The 21,641-nt window shown below is 45.6% G+C and overlaps 1 protein-coding gene across 6 annotated transcripts in view; it reads right to left on the reverse strand.

The window, feature by feature from the left end:
• The window catches only part of CUEDC1 (CUE domain containing 1), a 1,053,353-nt gene that overhangs the window by 256,567 nt on the left and 775,145 nt on the right, over nt 1–21,641 (reverse strand). For all 6 annotated transcript variants that reach the window (XM_069614650.1, XM_069614646.1, XM_069614649.1 and 3 more), the window contains one exon: nt 15,521–15,704. In XM_069614650.1, the coding sequence (XP_069470751.1) occupies nt 15,521–15,704 (184 nt within the window). The remainder of the gene's footprint in view (nt 1–15,520; nt 15,705–21,641) is intronic.

Consider the following 21,641-nt stretch of genomic DNA (forward strand, 5'->3'; position numbering starts at 1 on the left):
GCTCTAAACTAACAGTGATGGGAGTAAAGGCGCCGCTTTCAGAGTTCCCCCTACCGGCTTCTGTGCTCCCAACACTTCTCTTGCTATAACTATGCATCTCTTTAGTCTCTAAATTTAACAGTGACCCCCATAGATGTGCTCTCGTCATCACCATCCCCTCGACCATCTCTTCATGCCTCGACAATAGTGTTCGACCCACTGCCAACTCTCACCACCTCAGTCAGGTGCATTGATTTTTCTCCGTAGTCTCTGGGACCGGTTCTCTGTCCATCCAATCATGTGCTTCCATCGGTGTTTCAAAGAAAAGTGCTTTGCCCTTGTGAATCACTCAACTTCGCCGGGTATAGTAGCATGTATTTGAATCCCCGCCTTCCTGAGCCTTGCTTTTGTAGTGATGAATTGGTCCCTACTTCTTTGGACCTGGAATGTGTAGTCAGGAAATACAGAGATATTTGCGGAGGCTCTCTGTATTGTCCCGCCAGCCCTGGAAAAGGCGAGTATCTTCTCTCGATCTTTATAGTTAAGGACCTTGGCTATTATGGGCCGGGGCGGAGCTCCTGGTTGTGGCTTTCTTATGAGGGAGCGGTGCGCTCTTTCAATCGTGAACCCCTGCGTGAGTTCACCTGCACCTATCTCCTGTATGAGCAGGTCTTCAACGTACATAGTGGGGTCCGACCCTTTTGTTCCCTGCAGCAACAATTCTTATGTTATTATGGCATGCCCGGCCTGCCGCTTCCTCAGCTCAGTCTTTCAGTAACTTGACTTTCTGTTGGAGGACATCCATATCTTTCCTAGTCTGCACCCGGGCTTCTGTGTTCTCCTTGACCTGCTCCTCCAGCTTTCTGGTTATTTCCGCTGTAGCTCGCACATCCTGCCTCAGTAGTACCACGTTGATGGCCACCGCATCAATCTTGCCTTTCAGTGTGGCTAGCGATGCCGCAATGGCCTCCAGGATCTTTTGGTTCCCCGGATCAGTCTTCTTGGACGATAGAGGCTCTTGTTCCTTCGCATTGTCTCTGCTGTGCCCTCTCCAGGCGGTGCTCTTGGCCGTTAGTAAAGGTTTCCATCATAGTCTGCTTGCTTTTTGCTTTATATACTTTAGTTGTCATCGTTTGCAGCTTGTGTGCGTCCCTGCTTGCAGGTGTTGCAATGGGGATTACCTGCTCCGGTGGCCTCCCGTCTGACACTCGTTGCACTCCAGAGCCCTCTTTACTGTAGAGGTCGTGCGTCCCCCTTGTATTGGGCTCTCTGCTATCAATGCGATGTCTTCTGCAGGAGACCCTAGCCAATGTGCTGCCACTTCCTGTCTCAGGGAGACTGTGCTTGGTTCTGCTCGCCTTTCTACCACCTCTTCCACGGCTTGCTGTGTGGTGCTATCTCCCACACCTCGGTTCTGCCGAGGGCAGGGATTATATTCTGCAGCGCAGTGAGCACCTCACTCTTATCTCTCAGTGTGCTGTGTTACTGTTTCCTGCCCCTGGTATTTCCCTGGTGGGTATGAGGGACTCACATTGCCCTGTAATGTGTTGTCAGTGTTGGGTCTTGCTGCGCTTGGTGTGGTCGAACATCGTTCACTAGCTGCTTTTGAAGGGCCCTGTTTGCAGTCTTCAGGGCCTTGTCCACCTGCGTAAATAGCTGCCGCTCTGTAAGTGGCTCTCGGGAGCCACGGCTCACCCGCAACAGCCTACGCACCCGGCTTGTGTATATATCCCAGCCCTCACATGGCAACAAAAAGGCCTCTCCCATGGGGGTGCTTTTCCTGTTTCAGCACCTATGTGTAGCATTAGCACAGTGCCTTTCCGACTGTGCTGGTCGCAGGAGGGGGCCCTGTGCATATTAATGTACAATGTCAGTTGTGTCACCGGACCAGTGCCCCCACTCATCACCTCCCTCCGTGGTGCGTTCTGCCGGCGTCCTCTCCTCCAGCTCCACTGGCTCTGTCGGTACGTGCAATGGGAACTTTCACTGCTCTCCCCGCTGCACTTGTCCCAGCTTCACTCGCACTGACCCGGGTGTCAGGAGTCACTGCCGGTCTTCCACCGTGTCTCCCAGTGATCACGGTGGCTGCTTCTGCAGCAGTTTTCCAGGATAGCGGTTTCCTTTGTCTGGTGCGCACACCTCGTGTCGGCACCTGGGCTCACAAGTCCCTCTAGATACAGTGCTGCTCTGCCCTCCGGGTCTCCCAGGCAACAACTGCCTGACTCCTTTCGTAGCTGTCTTACGCAGCTTCAGTTTGGAGAAGCTCACCGTCGCAATTTCCCCTTCGATCCCGGCTGCTGCTCTTCGGTGCGGGTTAATGTCCGCTTAAATGTAATCTGGCCCTCTCACTCGGCAGTGGCTTCCCAGTGGTTTCGACTGTCATCACCTCCTTTAATGTGTCTTTCTAGTAGTTTTAAGATGTCATATGGAGCAACTTTATGGTCGGATCTGCAGGAGCGGCTTGAGTGCCCTTCTGCCTCACATGGCCCTAGCCACGCCCCCCGGAGGGGTCAAAAGTTATGTTGCAATTTGGTAACAAAAGCCTGTGACAACGGCACAGACGCTGTGATTGCTGGACATTTTTGGTTTCCTGTATGATCTCTGTGTTTGGATAATAAAAGTTCTAATTTGCCCTTGGCTGAGTTCTCCATCTTTACCGGGGGAGGTTTTGTTGGGCCTAGGCACTCTGCTGAACGGTGACTGTAGCACGAACCTCAGTCCTCTGGTACACCGTTTACAAACTGGTAGCACAGGATGGTTCTCTACCTTTGTTCGGCACAAAGCCGCCTTTCCCCATCGCAACGCCTGGAGGACTGTGAGGTGACCTATGGAGCGCGAGAGTCTCACGGAGGTGCACCCCATGCAGAGGCCGTCAGATACCGCTTTTGAGAAAATCCAGCCTGTGGTCCGTGAGAAGCACAGCAAACGGAGTGGCAGCTTTGGGAGAGCCGGTGGCCGAGCAGCATCAGTGGACCATGGAGTGCAAGTATTAACTCAGCCACACAGCAATTGAGTTGGGTGGAAAAAAAATGTTGGGTGTGGGGTGGTGATGAGTATTGTTGAGTATTTTTGTAGTATTATTGAGGATCGTCAAGTATCACTGAGCAAGGAGCGAAGGTAGATGTCATTTCTTCATGGGTAGGGAACATTCGATCTTGAGGTAAAAGGTTTAGGCAATTAGCCCATACTATTGATTTAAGAGTACAGATGACAGAAGGTATGTAAAAAGTGTATTTCCTATCAGAACGCAACTCTTAAAATTTTGTGCTGTCTTCATATGTAACTAACTTTGTTTCGCTGTAACCGGTCATAAAGTTGTTTTTTAAAAAGTGGATTTCCTGTGGATTGGGCGTTTTAGCTCAGGTCATGGATGATGGTATCCCCGTGCAAAGGGTTTAGCAACTGAAGCTAGCTTGGACCGCAGAAGGTGTTCTTCTGGTCAAGTCTCGCAGAGACGTTTTATCTACAAGGCAATGCTGTAGGTACAGATTGAGCATGTGAAATATTGGTATCCCCTGTTATGAGGCAGGACAACGGCCATGGGTATGTGTTTATATTTGTGGAAATAGCAGTGTCATTGGGCAATGGTATTTGTGAGCTCTGTCAATGGTCTTTTTCCTTCACTCATACATTCTAGAGGAGACGTCACCAGTGAGGTTTCTGTATAGGACTTGAAGAGCACGAAAAGGTGTGAAAGAATTGGGGTGTTCTGAGGCTGTGCGCGGAAGGCGCATGCGCGATAATAGTGTGTGCTCGAAAGACAGAGGGTTGTAAAGGGGAGGTGTGCGGAGCACTCCCAGGATAGTGATTGAGAGCCAGAGAGGCTCGCCAAGTTGTGAATAGAAAAGTCAATTGAAAATGTGAAGAAAAGTGTATTTATTATGTCACAGCAGAAGTGTCAAAAGCCCTGACTTGGGGTGAAGTAAGTATCAAGAATGATGTACTGTGAATGTATCGTGGGGGGGCATACCCCTCCAGCATATGTGCCGGTCCCTTCCGCAGTGTAAGGAAAACATTTGTAAATATAGCACGGAATGGATGCAGAAGGTAAACTGCCTAAGCCATGGCCAAAGGGCGAGAGTTTCTCCAAGTATGTGCAGCAACCATTACGTCCACATATTTAAAAGGTCTAATAAGGCGAAGAAATTGATCAAACGAAGGGCGATATTGGATTTATGGAACATGTTTCAGGACGAGAGAGGGCATGTGGCACGTTATCAATGGAAACTAAACCAACAGGAGGCCCTGGGCGAAAAGCCCTCGGCTCCCACTACTCCTCCTGAACATGGGAGTGAAGGGGCAACAGCAGGGGCACAAGGATTATAACCAGTAAAGGAACTAAGAACAGCGGCAGGTTATACAAACCCAATTGTGTGTGAATGTCATGGCACCCTGATGCCGGCAGGCTATCGGCGCCTAACCAATAAATAAATAATATTTGCACATACAACATACAGCTGGAGGGAGGGGCAAACAGCTTCAGGGACAGAAAACACAGGAGGCGAAAAGAAAGAGCGCAGCGTGAACCAAACCCGCGTAAAAGAGAACAACCTGGGAATAGAGGTAAGAGATGAAGGACTGGAGAATATAGCAACGAACGAGTGGGTAGGACGACAAATATTGTTTAAATTAGATGGGAAAACAAACCGACTAGCAACACAATGGGCTCTCAGGACACAGGTGGCGCTAGAGAATGAGCAGAGAATGGACAAGGTAGAAAGACGAGAGGAGGAAAAGGAAGAACGCGAAAGGGTGCAAAGAGAAAAACAGAAGACAGAAGCGCGAGAACGTGAACGAGAGATACAGAGGGAGCGAGAGATTGAGATGGCAAGGAAAAGGGACAACGAAGAAAGGGAAAGGCAAGTACAGATAGAGGGAGAAGAGAAAGTTAGAAATAGGCCAGCTCGTAAGAGCGACAGCGCAAGGAGGAGGAAGAATGCGCAGTGAGAGAAGTAAGGATTAAGTTGTGTTTAGCACGTTTTGAGGATAACATGGAGAGGGGAGAACGAAATAAGAGGTGCAACAGGGTAGCCACGCTGCCGAGCAAAAGCAATACTGGGTCCTCAGAGAGGGGGGACTGCGGAAGCATGATTGACATGGAAGAAGGGCAGCCGGGAGGCACTGTGTTGTGAAGGCTAAGTTTCCAAGACAATATTGACATTGACGGCAGAGATGCTGAGTCGGCCAATGACTTCAGAGGAAGTGAGGACAAGGGGCTAGGACAGCATGCTCGAGGAAGCCCAGGTGAGGGCACAGACCGAGACATGATTGGGGGGGGGGGATTAGGAAAGGACGAGAGTGGATTGCAGGGCGACAAAAATGAAGGGTACATTGTTCTGTGTCTATATTGCGCAGCATCGACAGCACTACCCTGTACACACAGAGACTAAGACCTTCCAGCGCGCAGGAGGGGAGAATTAGCAAGGCTGCTCACTGCCACCAAAGACATTGGGAGAGTAGACGGGGAGCTCAGACTGATAGGTCCCCTTACTGGAGAAGGGAGGGGGCGGGGGGCAACCTCATTACATGCCATGGCAACAGATCGACAAAGACAACTTGAGGTGTAAGCTACCCTCATTAACTGCAGGAGCAGGGAAATGGATATACGAGATGGAAAGCTTGACAGCAGGCCAGAAATTAGTAGTAGGGGACATGAAAAGTGGACTATTGGCGATTCTCTGAGAGGTTGCGAATGACGTATGGACAAGGACCGGCTACCCAGGAGTAACCACCCAGAACACGGTGCATGATGTTTCGCTGTTCAACAACTGGAAGACTAAGACCCCTTGTAGTATGTTCATGCTATTCAAGAGAACTGGAGACTTGAAACCTGAGAACTGTGGGACAAGACAGTAGGGCTATTCTACCATACACTATGTCAAGGGTTGCCAGAGCAGGTGCAAAAGCAACTCGAGGTTGGTGCGGAGGGAAGCAAAACTGTGATCACAAATTCAAGTCATTACAGTACACAATCTCATGCTGATGCAAGAAAACGCGAGGAAAAACCGTGAGGAAAGAAAATAGGAGGAGGCAAAGTTAGTGCAGAAGAAACTAAGAATATGTCATGCAAGGGGCAGTGTTAACAAGCACAGGAGGACAAAGCGCACCACACACAGTATGGATCGCCACCGGTGGTAGGAGGGTTCATGGGGTGGGGGAATGTGCAGCAGGGGTTCTGAGGAAGGGGAGAGCCTTGGGGCCATTGGTTCGGGCACCCAATGCAACAAGGCCCAGAAGGTTTCTCTGGGTGGTACCCAAGTCAAATGAGAGAACCACCCCAGGGCTGGGCATGCAGACAGATAGGGCACATCTCGAGAGTGTGCAGGAGCAGAGGCGGGATGCAGCAGAATGGGGGAATTCAATATCAGCCAACATATCAGGGGGAGCAGATTATGCTCTGGACCAGATGCAACGACTAGGACAGACACTGAACACATACTTGCAGGCATATCAGCCCATGAGACAGACACCACAAATGCAGGCCGAAACGTAAAGACCCTTGCGTCTGGATTTTGTTACGCAAGAGGCATGAGCTATTCTGATTTCCACAAGCGCCATACGTAGACCCTGAATTGACCTAAGCGATGCCGAGACTTTCTAAAACACAAAATAGTTTCATGAATAAGACATCTACTTATTACTGATCTCAGCCAATAGGACAGTCTTACCCTACACGATTTGCAAATCTTGATAGATTAATATTATTCAGAAACTATGTTGTCTAAAGACTAGGTTATGGACACAATGTGTTAAACTAAATGTGAAGACCATGCTTTACAAACCGTTAGTCCATACTGTCTTGACTTTTCTCGCTTTCACTTTTCTAAACTTCCTGACTCTTGTTTCAGGTCTTTGTACGAGTAATGCTTTAACTTGCTTATACACAATCTGTTGTTATAGGTTTTTATTATCGCAAATAATAAATGTGAAACCTACACAAGTGCTAGGACTCAGCACAGTGTGTGACAGCTCTTATTTAACAGAGTCAACATAAGGACATTACACCAGGTGCAAATCATTAACAGTGTATAGAGTGTCCCCCTCATCCCCAATTTTTTTGAGACAGTCTACAGTGACTCATCCCACTGTTATACTACATAGACCTTTCCTGTCGGGACAAACCCCTCTTTAGCTTTAGCTCTACACACCAGAGTCCCTGACAGAGTAGGGGCCCACCCTCCAGTTTAGTAGTACCACAAATACAAGCGCCAACGCAACCGTAGTCGCAGACACCACAGGTGCAAAATAACACAGCCACCATACACGGCACCACAACATGACGGGACATTGGCACGCACAGACTCCACGGGAATGAATCCCATTCGAAAAACTAGGGGCGGGGCCTACCGCAGTGGGGGGGCAACCCATTTGCAGGGAACAGAATGTCATTATACCCTCAATAGGACAGCCCACAGACAGACCCATCAGAGATGTGTGCAGAGAAGGAAAGTGTCTAGGTGCCGTTGAGACAGCGCACTTTGTGCAGAAGGGTCACCATCATCGCATCTGAGGGTCTGGTGGTGCAGGTCTTGTGGTCTAGCCTTGCTCTGAGATAGAGTGCCTGCTAAGATGGAACCAGGCTTGACTTTGGGAAAATGATGTACCCAGTTGTTGTAGACACTGGATGGTGGTGGCAGTATTAGTTTCTGCTAGCGGATAGGAGGGGGCTCTTCCCAACCAGTCGGCTAGATACAGGTATACGTGAACGGCGCTCCACCGCAGGTGAGCCACCACTGGCACAAGGCATGTGGTGAATACCCGCAGAGCAGACCTCAAGCCGAATGGAAGGTCCTTGAACTGATGATGCATGCTTGCCACCATGAAGCGTAGGTAACGCCGGTGTGAGATGTAGATAGGGATGTGAAAGTACGCGTCCTTGAGGTCGAGGGACATTAGAAGTATGCTTGCTGCAGCTGGGATAACACCTGTAGTGTGACCGAGCAGAACATGTGTACCTTTAGGAACTTGTTGAGCACCCTCAGATCTAATATGGGTCTCCAACCCCCTGACTTGTTGTACAGTGATTTCTTTCCTTACCAGGAAGTAGCAGAAGTATACTCCTGTACCTAGCTCGTCACTGGGAACCTACTCCACTGTGCCGTTATGCAGAAGTGCTCGCACTTCCTGAATCAAGGTGTGTTGAAACTTCTTTGGTTTGTGCACAGGAGGAATGGGAGGTGGATAGTCCATGAACTCCAGCGCGTGGCCCTCCTAGAGGAGGGATAACACCCATTTGTCTGTGGTGATATGGGGCCATTCTTCAACTAACCTTTACAGTCGTCCTCCCACTGGGGTGTTGAAGTGGGAGGACCTGCACCCGGGCTGGTCATGCTTGTTTGACGTACTGGCACCAAGATTGGGAAGAGCTCCAGCGTTGCTCAGAACCCCTGTAGTACTGGGACTTTTCCTGTACTGGTCCCCTGATGAACACAGGGTCTTGTAGTAGGAGGAAGGCTGGTATGTAGCGCAGTTATCTCGCAAATTCCTGCCATAGCAACCTTTTCCTGAACTAAAGGACTGGCACCTCTGCTGTAGTGTGCCCAAAGAGCGAGCGGTTTACAAGCCCATTTTTATGGATTGTAAGGCCTCATCCACCTTGACAAGCTGGCGAAAACCAGTGTTGGCGATGTCTACAGAGACAGTAATGGCATGGGCGGATGCCATCTCGCCTTCATGGAAGATGTCCAAGGCTTCTTGCGTTTTGTCATCCAGCAGGAAATCCAGCAAGTGGCCCAACTCGTACCACAACTCGCGGCTGTAAAATGCAAGTATGGCCATTGCATTAGCCGCTTTGATAGTCGTGGCAGCAGTGGTAATGATCCTCTTACCAAAGGTGTTGAGACGTTTGCCCTCTTTGACTGGGGGAACCGAACAGGACGAAGATGGGTTAGCCAACCTTTTCCTAGCATCTGCTGAAACAACAAATCTGGTGTGGGTTGAGTGCGGAGTTAGGCGGCAGCGTTCTCTGGGGCTCTGTACTTTTTGTTGAACCTGTTTTTTTAGCTGTGGGCAGTTGCAGGATGTGCCAAGGTGATTAGGCCAAACGCCCAAATGTCTTTTAGCAGTGGTATAGACTTGACAGACTTCGTTGCTACAGGGCACTCTTTTCTTTGCAAGGCCGAAAATTGTGGCCGCCCTGGACATGAGCACGTGGAAGGCCCCTACTTTATCAGGGGGTGAGTACCTGAGCAGAACGTCATCTGGTTCCCCATCAGTGGTGATGAAATCGTCAAACTCACCAGTGTGGGTAGTGTGTGTGTGGAGGTCCCGTTGTCGTGATCTGTGTCTGTTCCAGTATCTGCTAGCCTCTATGGTACTGAATGGTGTTTTTCCTTCCTGGTGGGGCAAGGGTTTTCCTCCCTCTCCCTGGAAGGCCTGGTGACATCTGTGTGAGGTCGCCCGATAGCTTCTGTAAAGGGCTGGTAAAGGTAGCCATTGTTGCAAGGTTGACACCAGAGTGGTCATAGTAGATAAAATGTTCAGTGACATGTCTCTTTGTTGAGGCAGTGATGGCTCTGGTTGGATGGTTTGTGCTGAATGCAAAGGGGTTAAGGGTGGAAGCCTGATCAGACTTGCTTCACCCCATGGTGAACTTCTGGGAGCCGATGTCCTGGCCGGAGATGACGGTGGTGGCTTAATGGCCTCCTCTGCTTCATCCACATCCGATTAGGATCGACTTGGCTCTGGTTACTCAATACCACCTGGTAGCCAAGCCATCCCAAAATTAGGGAATGTTGCCTATGGATGGGCCACTACTGCAGACACAACGCTGGTGTGGGTGTCAGAAGGTAGTGGTAACTAAAGCATAGCAGGAATCACTTTTGCCCGTAGCCGAGGGTATGAAAGTCGTGGATGGACACGCCGTCAATGAGATCCACATGGACGTAGTTGTCAACGTTCTTGCTGGTGACAAGGTAGCCGTGGCCATTGGTGGCTTCGCTGATGAGGTAGACGATGATGCCCCGTTGGATGGTGTCGATGGTCGCAGAGTAGACTACCTGGAGTGAGACTTGGTCGTCGACGACAGCTTCGTAGCCAATTTTAACAAGCTTGTTTTCGACTTACAAGACATCGCCTCCCCAGGGTGATGGAAAAGGCCTTGGCTTTACCCCCATGCCGACCTCCCTTGGGCACCGACCTTCCATGAGGATCAGTCTTTGTGCGATGATCTGGGCTCGGCGCCAGAGGTTTCTTCATGCCACCTCTTGCTGGTGGCCTGGAGTTCATGCAACTTATACCTCTTGCTAGATGTGGTTTGCTGGGACATCCTGCCCTGCCCTAACGAGGCATGACTCCGTACTGAAGCAGAGTCAGGGCCCCACTGGCATCCTCGAGCCACGCGACGAGATGACAGTGACAATGCCTCAGCGTCTTGTTGGAGAACGACTGGCAGATTTCACAGTCCTGGATAACATGGTGAGGGTGAAGGCAGTAGTCGTGCTCATCTTCCACATAGACATTCTTCACTCCACAGCAGGGACAGACCTTGAACAAGCTCTGCCTCGTGGATTCAATCGCCATGAGGTAGGCCCAACTGCGTCAAAGATTACCAGCGGTGGGAGTGGTCACGGAGGTAGCACTGTCGCGACGGATGCCAGTCGAGTAGAGGTCGAAAATATGCATATTTTGTAGACCTTTTTTTAATTTTGAGATATATATTCGTAGAAAATTCAAAGAGATTATTTTTGAGAAATCTGAAGATGGCCTACAGGGGAAGAGCCAAAGGAGGTGTTCCTATTGGCTGTGGGCAGTATGACCCAAAAAGGACTATAATGGAGCACAAAAGTGACTGAGAATTTCAGTTTAAATTTAAACTGCTCTATGTTACAGAGGTTTCCCAGCCTGACGACGGGGAATATTCACAGCATGTGAATCTATGAAAGATCCAATGCTGGAGAATCAGGTTTTGGCAGACCTCCAATATAAAGTGGGTCAGTTGGGGACAGTTTAAATATTTGTTCAATGCAGGGGTAGCCACTCTTGTAAGGGTGGGTGCAAGCAGAGATGGCTGAATGCGTCTTTGAACTGATTGGAGAATAGGTATAAACTGGGTTAGATTTTTTATCTCTCAGGATGTCATGCAAAAAGTCTGTCTTGTTGGGACTCCTGTGTGTCTATCTTAAAATCCTGTGCAGCTTATTAATTAGTATTTCATTGTATTGGAGCTGGTTGTGATTGGGGGAATCAGCAATAGGCTGATCTTGCTCTTCTGGGGACTGCATAATGTAAATGTCTGGATCATGGTCTTCATAGAATTAATCCTGATCTCTGTTAAATTGGTCATCGTGTGAAACCTTAATCCTTGGCAAGGGTCAACAATGTACAGGTCATATGAGGTGTCCTGGCTAAGAGTAGTACACCGAGTGGAAGTGCTGGGCTAGAAACGGTCCAATTTTACACCTTTGCAGGCAGTTCCCCGCTAACTTCCCCCTGTGTAGAACCCTGAGGTTGAGTGAACTCTTCTGGATGCCGGTCCATAAAGTCGACAAAGCAAGAAATTCTGATTACTTTGTTGAATTTTTAGGGAGTCCATTCAGTGGACTTTGGGAAAGGGCTAGGGATCAGAGGGAGAGGGTTCCTGGAGGTGTCCTCAGAGGGTGTGTAGTCTAGTGATTTTTGTTCTTTATGTGGATTAAGCGTTGAAATATTAGATGTTTTTGATGTTTGCCCTTAAGCAGCATCTTGGGGACATGTTTTTGGTTAAGTTGCTGCATTTTCGACGTGTCTGTAGAGTGTCAAAGATTTCTCTTTCGATGTGAACTTTTAAGCGTGCGAATGGAGGCCCTTTTTTGGTGCGGTGTCAGAAACTGGCCTACTCCGTGCCTATTCTATAGACTGGTCATGCAGCGAGCGTGAGGGCCCAGCGGACATGTTATTTCCTTCTCCTTTTGCACCACTTGGCCGTGCTTTGTCGACGGCTTTCGGCTCGGGATTGTGTTTAGTGCGTTTGTGAGAGTGTGTGTACTTTTGCAACTGGGTGGCCTTACCCACGACGAGACCACCGGCCTGCTTATTGGAGTCAGGGGCTAGCACATGGGGTTGCGATGAACCCAGATTGTCCGCGATGTTACAATGAACACTGTCGCTGCCTTCGTCGGATTCACCCGCCACGTCTGTGGAGGCATCGGCCTGCATTGCACGGTCGACAACATTTCGTGCGTCTATCTTTTAGGGTCTTGACTTGAAAAGTTGACACGATTTGCAGTGCTTTTTGTCGTGATGCCATGAAGACAATGGTTGCACACACAGTGTGTATCCTTTCAGGGATATTTTCGACCCCAAGCAGGGCAAAATTAAAAAGGGGTGTTTTCCATAATGGTAGTGAAAGGAAGCACAGTGATAAACGGTGAGTGATGTGAGGAAAATAGGCATTCTCTGGACAGAGTGCAAGTGTCCCCTCCCCCACCACTCGCCCTACTGTAAAGGGCCGAAGTCCAGCGAGGGCCCGAGTAGGCCGCAGTCAGAATCCGAACTAAAATGGTCCTTCAACGCAGGTAACTGGAGTCATCCGTCGAGCTTCTGCGAAAGTTGCCTGTAAGCGGGAGGTGATTGAGCGATGAAACTACCAATATAATATTAAAATTGGACTAAAAGGCGTATAGCTAGGAATCTCTGCAACACGCGACTGACTATGATGGTGGAAAAAAACTATCTGAGGGACTTCGACGCATTAAGGACCATAGGTACAGTAGACATGACACTAGGGATAGTATTACAAACATGCCCAGTTGACTTCCCGTTTCAAGTTTCGAAAACAAGTCATGCAATACTCTGTGACTACCACTAGATGTCGGTCTATGCATAGCATGTCATCTAAGCAGATCCACAAGCCTCAGAAATATATATACACACACACCTATATATTTTCAAAAAAAGAAAAGAAATGCCCTAGGACAGGGCAAAATTCGATGGGTTGCACTCCCAAGAGCAGCTGAGAAACGAAATCCAGTCTCAGCAAGGAAAAGGCATGACAGCAAATCCAGGCAGTACAAGTGTTTCTTTATTAATAAAAAGGTGCAGCAAAAAGGGAAAGCCTGGTTACAAAACGACGCGTTTCGCGGTACACTGACCACTTGTTCACGTAGGTAGGGTATTTCATGGAAGAAGGACTTCTATTATATGCTTTAAAAACCTCTATGATACAAGTGCATAGAATGTCCCCATTCACGAGGTGGTACAAAATGATGAACAAATGGCAGCCATCTTAAAACATTTAAGGCACTTCAACATGCAGTGTTTTAAGTAAAATAAAAACACATCGTAAGTGTCAATACATCAACCAAATGTTATATGATTAAGAATATAGCAACAATTGCACAGATGTGCTGGCTGCAAGGACTGTGGAGGAAAATGGCAAAAAGAAAGCCTCAGGTACATAACGAGTGTCAAAGGAAAAATATATATAAAAAAAGGATATACAAATATATATGAATACACATCGTTCAAAATAAAAGTGTGTTTTCCAATGGTATGTCTGTCAACAAAGGCTGGTACCCAAGATTAAATGAAGTCAAAAAATAATGCCATTCTAAGGCAACCGCCAAAAATGACGAGCCCTGCCTTGTAGGTCTGTCCACGTTATAACGTCTGAAGCAGCCATTACCTCAACGCTGTCCAAGCAGCCCCACAACATGATGTGTTCACTAGACAAAATATAGCCATTCTAAGTGTCCAACGTTAGTCTCGAATAAACAAAGATATATAGTCATGTAAGTCTAAGTTTACGCATACATATGCGAGGTGTAATACAAATCGAACTTAATAATGCAGTCTTGAGACAATATAAAGTGCTTAGTGCTTTAGCAGCAATGTAAAGCGCTAAGTGCTTTAGCAGCAATTTTAAAGTGCTTAGTGCAATAGCAGCAGTTGTTAAAATGCATAATATTTAGCAGCAAGGTAGGGAAAAAGTTTAAAGGAGAAAAATGTCCAGACAACAGCAATGATAAAATGCACAGTGCTCTACATCCATGGATGCACAAATATGTTCCTAAGTGTGTGGTGCATATACTAAGTAACATAATACAATTTGACAGTCAAATAGATAAAGGAATCAATAAATATATATTTCTCACAAATAGATAAAATAACAATGTCACTGGAACAAAAAACGTGCATCCATGGATGGCTGTAAAGTAGACAACAAATTTATCCCCAATAAGATGCAAGTGCAAAAAACTTTACTTAAAATTGCCTACCATGAATGGTAAACTATTCCCTATAAAAAAATCCTCAAGACCCTTTCCGCTCGATGAGCCCAGCAAAGAAGATAACATCACTGGGAAATTATTACCTTAAAAAGACTACATACCAAGCTACAAATAATCAATCGACAATGAAACAATGCGGGACAAATAAAACGAGATATGGGGACAGAGTAAAAAAGCAATTAAGAAGCCTAAAACCAAGCTATACAAAAATATTGATCAAAGTGATAAATATCAATACAAAATATCCTCCTAAGAATCTTGTTAAAAACAATCATATGCAAGATATGCTTCACAATCATTTGGAGAAAGAACCTGTAAGATGCATCAATAAAAAAGAAGAAAGAAGAGTTAATGTACATTAATACATAGGAATGTGAACCGGAATGGAAAAGTATTCAAATATTAAACACACTAGGGGTCACTCTTGAACATTGCAGGTACCTAGTATTGCAAAAAAGTGCAAAGAAATTCACGAAGTATACTTAATTGGTACCTAAAAACATAACTCTTCATCAAGATTGTGGCCCCTGGGTTTTTTTGTTTCAAGATCGAGAATGGACCTAGTTTCCAGTTGTCTCAACAGTAACTCCCGGTTACCACCTCTGGGTGATTTAGGCACTGTCCGAATACCGAAGAAGGAAAAGCCCTCCAATTTACCTTCATGTTGAGACTGAAAATGCAGAGCCATCGGATAGTTGGGATCAACATTTCTTATGGCTCTTATGTGTTGCAGCATTCTCAGCTTCAATTTACCCTTTGTACTGCCCACATACCACATATTGCAAGGGCAATTCAAAACATAGACCACAAATTCTGTATCGCAAGTGATTCTGGATGCGATTTGAACACACCTATATATGTGTATGAATTGCCTTTCAAAGATTCCAGATATGAAAACAGTTTAACTAGTTTGTAATGCAAGAGGTAACCTCTCAACGATGGTATTCCCAGGGGTTCTTTAAAGCACTGACTGACACGGATGGTGACAAAGTAAGGCAAAACAATAAAAAGATGCCCTGCTAAATATTCAATCTCCTTCCTGCCTTCTAGTGACAAATGGGAAATGTTCAAAGGCATATGCATCGAGACAGACTATTCCTGCATTACAGAAAGCCAGATGAGATAATCAGCGGTGGTAGTGGTTGCTCAGTTCCCAAGAACAGTTGCCGTTGCAAAGAAATATCAGAATATTTAAAATTAATCGAGTGGAGGATGCAGCAACAGCGTTCCCAGTGAGTCCAGAGTGTAGCAGAGGAGATGGTGACAAAAAAAGTGTTATAATATTAGTACCAGCATGAAAGAAATTGACAATGGTACCTTCCCAGGTTTCTCACCTCTTTCAAGAGCAAGAAGAAATTCCCGATTTCTCTGGAGCTCCCGCATGAACTCCTCATTCTGCAGAAAGAGGGCGATCCGCTCGTCTTCCAGGTACTGCTTTATCTTGCGTTCCTGCTCTAATGACCCCTGTGGCTTCTCTTCGCTTTCACAATGCGATGTCGGCGGGCAGCTTTGGGAGCTCTGGAAGTGAATGGGTAAAAAAATCCATTGAGCCACCATCGCTGGTCACACCTTCTCCACCCAAAGAAAGGAGTAGTAACATACAGTCAGTTTTTCATCCAAGTTATCTACACTGAATTCATAAACACTAAATATGATATGGCATTTATAATGTGCCTATATACACGTATTTTTAAGCTCACATGTGGGATCTCGGAACAAACTTAAATAACAGTAAATAGAAATATCTTGATGAAGAACCATACAAAATTTGACATTTTTATATATCTGGATCAGGGTTTTTCCAATCTTCTCCCAACAGAATATATATCCATGAGCCTGCAGAAAGTGTTCCTAGATAGGAAACCTTAAAAACAGAAAAACCAGGAGACAGACAGGTAGCCATAAATGTGAACTTAGAAAACTATACAGCTGCGGTCAGCCATTTTCAGCACTAGCAATTGAATTCAGTTTTTATATGTAAACTATGAACAAAGACCATTTTATTGAGCATTTGTTAGGTGCATTTTACAACTGAATTGTGTTTCAAAGCGCCACAAGGCTGAATGGAAAGGGCACAGGGGAAAAAGAACAATGGCGAAATCAGTAAAATACAGACATGGTCCTACTACTTTACTTTCATTATTTATACCGCGCAAACCATGGACCTGAAGGCTTAAGGGTGCAAAAAACACAAAACGATCAACAAACAAATCAGAATCATGAAGGGAATCCAGAAGAGAGAGCAAGTCAAGCAAATAAATGTAATTTCTTCCTGAAGAGTTCGGTAGACTTCAGTCCTCCGAGATCGGGAGGAAGACCATTCCAAGCTCTTGGGGCCGTGTTCTGAAAGGCTCCTTTTGTGGCTTTAGTGATGTTACATCTGGGGGACGGGGGAGGCAGACAATTGGTTTGTATTACTGGATCTAAGAGATCTCATGTGTGTGTGTGTTTTCTCCTTGAGCAGTTCTTGTAGATCAGGAAGGCATTTTACCCAATCAGCATTTGTGAATTATTAACAGAAGGCAATATAGTAATCTCGATTCTATTGGGAGCCAGTGCAGACCACGTCTTGCCTCCGAGACGTCATCTTTCCAAAAGATTCCAGTAACCACTTGAACTGCACTGTTTTGTATAATCTGTAACTGATTACAGTCCACTTTATTGATGCCATACAACAGACTGCAGCGATAGTCGATTTTGGGACCCACTATGGCCCTAGCAATGGTCTCGGCATTAGATTGTGTAATAAATGGTTGAGATGAGCAAGGAATTTGATGTAATAAGCGGAATACGAGACCAAGCTACCAACATGAGCTCTCATGTTTAAGTACTAGTGAAAGAAGACGCCAGGTTTGAGTGGTAATTCTAGTGTCCTCTATGCGAAAGCTCTCACATGCAGTTCCCAAATTCCTTACCATATTAGGAGTGCCCACTACCATAAGCTCTGTCTTTAATCTTTATCATGAATACCTGTAAGTGGGATGACACACAGTGTCATCAGCGTAGTTCACAAACGCCATCCCATTCTGTTCTAAAAGAGCAAAAAAAAAAGAAATAAGTACTGTGAAGATATTATATAAGCATGGAGAAATGCAAGCCTCCTGGGGGACGCCAAATTCTAGAATCATGGGAGGGGCTTTTGCCTCTTCACAATAGACTCGACATTCCCGATTACTCGGGAACGACAAAATCGGTAGGGCCGCTTCACACGAGAAGTTAGCAACGGCCTTCAACTTGGTGATCAGGATGGAGTGACCCACCAGGTCGAGGTCGCTGATAAATCCAACAACATAAGAGACTATTATTTTCCACTGTCCATACAATCTAATAATCTGTACTTCAACTCTAACTAAACAGTTTCAGTCCAAAATCCCTGCCTAAACCCTGATTGATACTTATTGAGAATGGGATATTTGTTATGGTGGGCAGAGATTTGGACGCAAGCTACCCGATCCAAGATTTTGAGCAAAAAAGGGGTGTTTGTGATGGGTCTGTAATTTAATGGCAAATCAGCACATAATCCTGGCTTTTTTAGAATGGCCGTTATCCATGCCTTTTTTAACCCCAGCGGTACTGAACTTTCTATGAACGACGCATCTGAAAATTTGCAAATAGCGTCCAACAGGATAGGAGGACAGGATTTTATGATGACCGCTAAAAAGGGGTCACTTTTACAGATGGTATCTTTTAGATGTTCAACAATAATGGACAATTTTGATACAGTTATGGGGGCAAAATTGAAGTGTGGAATAAAATAATTTTTCACCAACATGGCAGGGGCCCTTACCACTGATGATTTAGATTGATCCCCTTTTTTAAAAGACAATGTCCACCTTGATTTTATTAAGTTTTCCCTGCATAGCTTCTTGAATGGCTAAGCACCAAGCAACATCCTTTTTTTACAGAGCCAGTATCCTGGATATGCAGGGTTTCCTGCTCTTTAAGAATTTTAAAGAGCTCCTTCACTTCTGATTGAGCGCTCTGTATTCTACAATTGAGGGTATTTTTTTTAGCAGCAAAAATCAAAAATTGCTAATTTATGCTGCCATTTGTAAGCTGCCAGGGTCAGAGGAGTTTGATTAGATGTCCACGCATAAAAACGATGACGTTAAGCGGCAGTTTCTTGAGTTCTGGAGAAAACCATGTATTATAATTACATGATTCTTTCCGAATTTTCTTTTTTAGTGGTGCAAAGGTATTCGAGATGTTAAGAAAAGATGAGGAGAAGAGATCTGACAGCTCTTCTGCTGAATCCCGACTGGATAAGTCTGCAATAACCAGGCTGAGCAGAGGTTCAATAAGCTCCAATGTCAGGTTTCTCCGATTTCTGGACACAAACTATGTTTAAACAAGCCTCTCATTTTAATTGGAAGTGCCCTTGCAAGTGCTGTTGAGCCTGGGAGATACTGCTGAGCGTATTACCCGTGTTCTGATCCACATTCTCAAAATTAACCACAACGTGTGTTTTGAACATACAGACTATCTTAATGCTCACCTATAATGCAACTTTGTCCAAATACAAGTACTTATGATTAAGGTGGTGTTAAATTAGATATATAGCATATTCACACACTTTTCTTGTATTTAAACAGAGGCTATGCCCCCCTGTTAGAACAACCCTACATAAAGACACGTGCGCACCCTGCGGAAGTGCCCTTGCAAGTGCCTGTTGAGCCTGTTTGGCTCTGGGTAGCAAAGAGGCGCCCGCTGTGTCATTTTGTCCTATAGGTGTAACAGTATTTGTCTTTGGCCACTGGTTCTGTCCCTCTCTGAGGCGAGCTTGGGTGGACAGAAAGAAAAGGAGCTGACAGCGCGGGCTGCTCTTGTTGCCCTAAGGTAAGCGGCAGAAATCAAGCTTGATTGATCGTTATAGCTTCACAAACATTTTAGTACAAACGGTTTATGTCATCAATGGTACGAAAGCACTTTGCTAAATGAAATAGACAAGCGTGTTGTCTAAAACGACTCGCACGTGATCGTAGTACGAACGCAGGAATTACCGTCTGATCCTTAGTGCACAACGAACACCATCTGTGCACCGCGTCAGAGGACGCCCCATTATGGTCAGGGGACTACGCAGTGGAAAGCTGATAAATCCCATAGTGACTCCCAAATGGAAGCCTCACAATTACAAGTGGCTGCCCCATTGGGGAGTCAAAACCTAACCCCACGGATACACCTGCATGTACAGCTCCCTATAGAGTGAGCGGACTCTAAAGGACATCGGGAAAATAGGGCAATGAGAGTGAGTGTGCCGCCTGATTCTCTGACAATTACTAACAAGCAGTCTTGCACACCGTCACGTAATCTGGCTGATGCCGCAAATTATTCACTAAATGGGTTAGAAGATGCTGAAGCTACCACGGACATAGATCTAAATTCTACACACAAACTCATCCATCCATGCATTCAGTACTGAACGATTCACTAATCACATATCGGATGTGGCGATAATAGCTCTGGCTGTACAAGCGGAATTAGGAAACGAATTAGGGTGTTGCTTGGCCCAGCCACACCAGCTTCACCGTTGCCTCCCAATGTAGAGGAAGTCCATTTGTTTAATTGAGCCCCCCCACCCTAGTCACCTGGACTACTTAAATTTGCAAGGAAAAATGCATCATAGGGGAAACCAAATGTTTACTTCCAGCTATCCAGTCTTTCCTCTAAACGACATAGAACCAAATAGGAACATAAAAGGCAATATTAGTAATGTGTATACGCAACTTGAACTGCCAAAAGATTCATATCAACAAAGCGCGGTCCCAACCCCCTGCACTGTGCATAACATCAGTACTCAATCTCATGACCAGAATGAACCTGATGACTTCTCGTTTACGGTCTTGATGCGTATCCTCAACCTAACCCATCTTGAGATAAGGAATATTAAGGGGTCCATATCAGATATGATGGGGAAATTGCACAAGCTGGTGGGCTTTGTGTATGCCCAGGAATACACTAAACATCAGAAAAGTCCTTTGAATGGTGATTATGTGAATGTGAAATCATTTGAGGTCCCAAGTAGCAACACAGAGACTGCGTCCAAACACAAAGCAACTCAAACAGAAATGAATGATTCAGTTGCAGGCACACATACATCATATGTAGACGCTCCTCGCAACTCCACACTAGACAAGAGTAGGAATGAGGGCACCTCCACAACCTGAATACAAGCAATCACAGGGAATGCGGAACATATAACGGGGATCTATGTGATCACTGCGACCGTCATAATTACGACGGTCGAAAATGCTGACTTTTTATTTTTAAACCCCCTTTACACAGCCCAACATTAATATTATATCATATAGCCACCCCGACATATATATGTGGTGTAAGGGGGGTGCTAAAAAAAAAAAAGTCTGCATTTTCAGCCGTCGTAATTGGGAGGGCGACACTTTGGCCCATTACCGATAAGACATTCTGTCATGTATAAAACAATCTACAGGGGAATCCACATAGGGAGGGAAGTCTGAATCAATCAGTGCCCGATCCCAATGAAAAGGTCCCGGACGCAACTCTTGAAACACCAAACAGTCCGTCCCCACTGACTGATATTATTGACTATAATCTTGCACTATGTCCCATTTCGTTGGAAAATTAGGATAGATTTCAGGAAAATCAAGTACGTGAAGTTGCTGTACTGAAGTGCAATACTCACGTAGGTTGAAACGAGCACAAACAAAAGCCCAAAAAAGAAGATTAAAAAGATTGTAAAAAAACAGGTAATACCAAAAAATAGTGGGCACAATTCAAATATTAAAAATATATGCAACTTATCCAACGAAGATGAGGTAATTGATCTAAATCAAATACACGAAGAATCCAAATCATATCTAAATATCAAGAAAAAAGGTAAAACATATAGATTCAAGCATATTAACAGGATACCATCTAAAGACACCTCAACATACAAGATGAGGCCTCCTAAAAAGGAATCCCCAGAAAATCAGCTTGACAAAGGAACATCTATTGACTTGATTTTGGTTCCAGAACACTTACTAAATAATAAAAATAAACAGAATCTCAGCTATCAAAATTCTATCCATTAATTTCCAATAAGACGGCAAAGGCCATGAAGTAAAACTAACATCTGGTAAAAGCGATTCTAATACAGAAAATCCTTCTGCACATAGCAATGAACTTGAACACAAAATGGCATAGGGGGACAATGATGCCACCTTGGCAAGCGAACAACCAGAATGTCACGCTCACCCTACAGGGGCGGTCACAGGCTCCATTAGAACTAAATGATATGCAGGACCAGCCCTTAGAAGGAGATGAAAACAAAGGAAGGGGAACAGATGAAACGCAAAAACAAATAACATGTCCTCAAATGAAGGCATTCCAATGAAATTGTCATCTGAACTGCCAAATTTTATGGGGTGGTTAAGTGACCCTGCAATTAATGGAAGCCAGCGTTTAAACCGCACGTACATGATATAAAGCTTTTTTTTA

The sequence above is a fragment of the Ambystoma mexicanum genome, chromosome 9 (assembly GCF_040938575.1).
Source record: "Ambystoma mexicanum isolate Mex_15411 chromosome 9, UKY_AmexF1_1, whole genome shotgun sequence".
NCBI lineage: Eukaryota > Metazoa > Chordata > Amphibia > Caudata > Ambystomatidae > Ambystoma > Ambystoma mexicanum.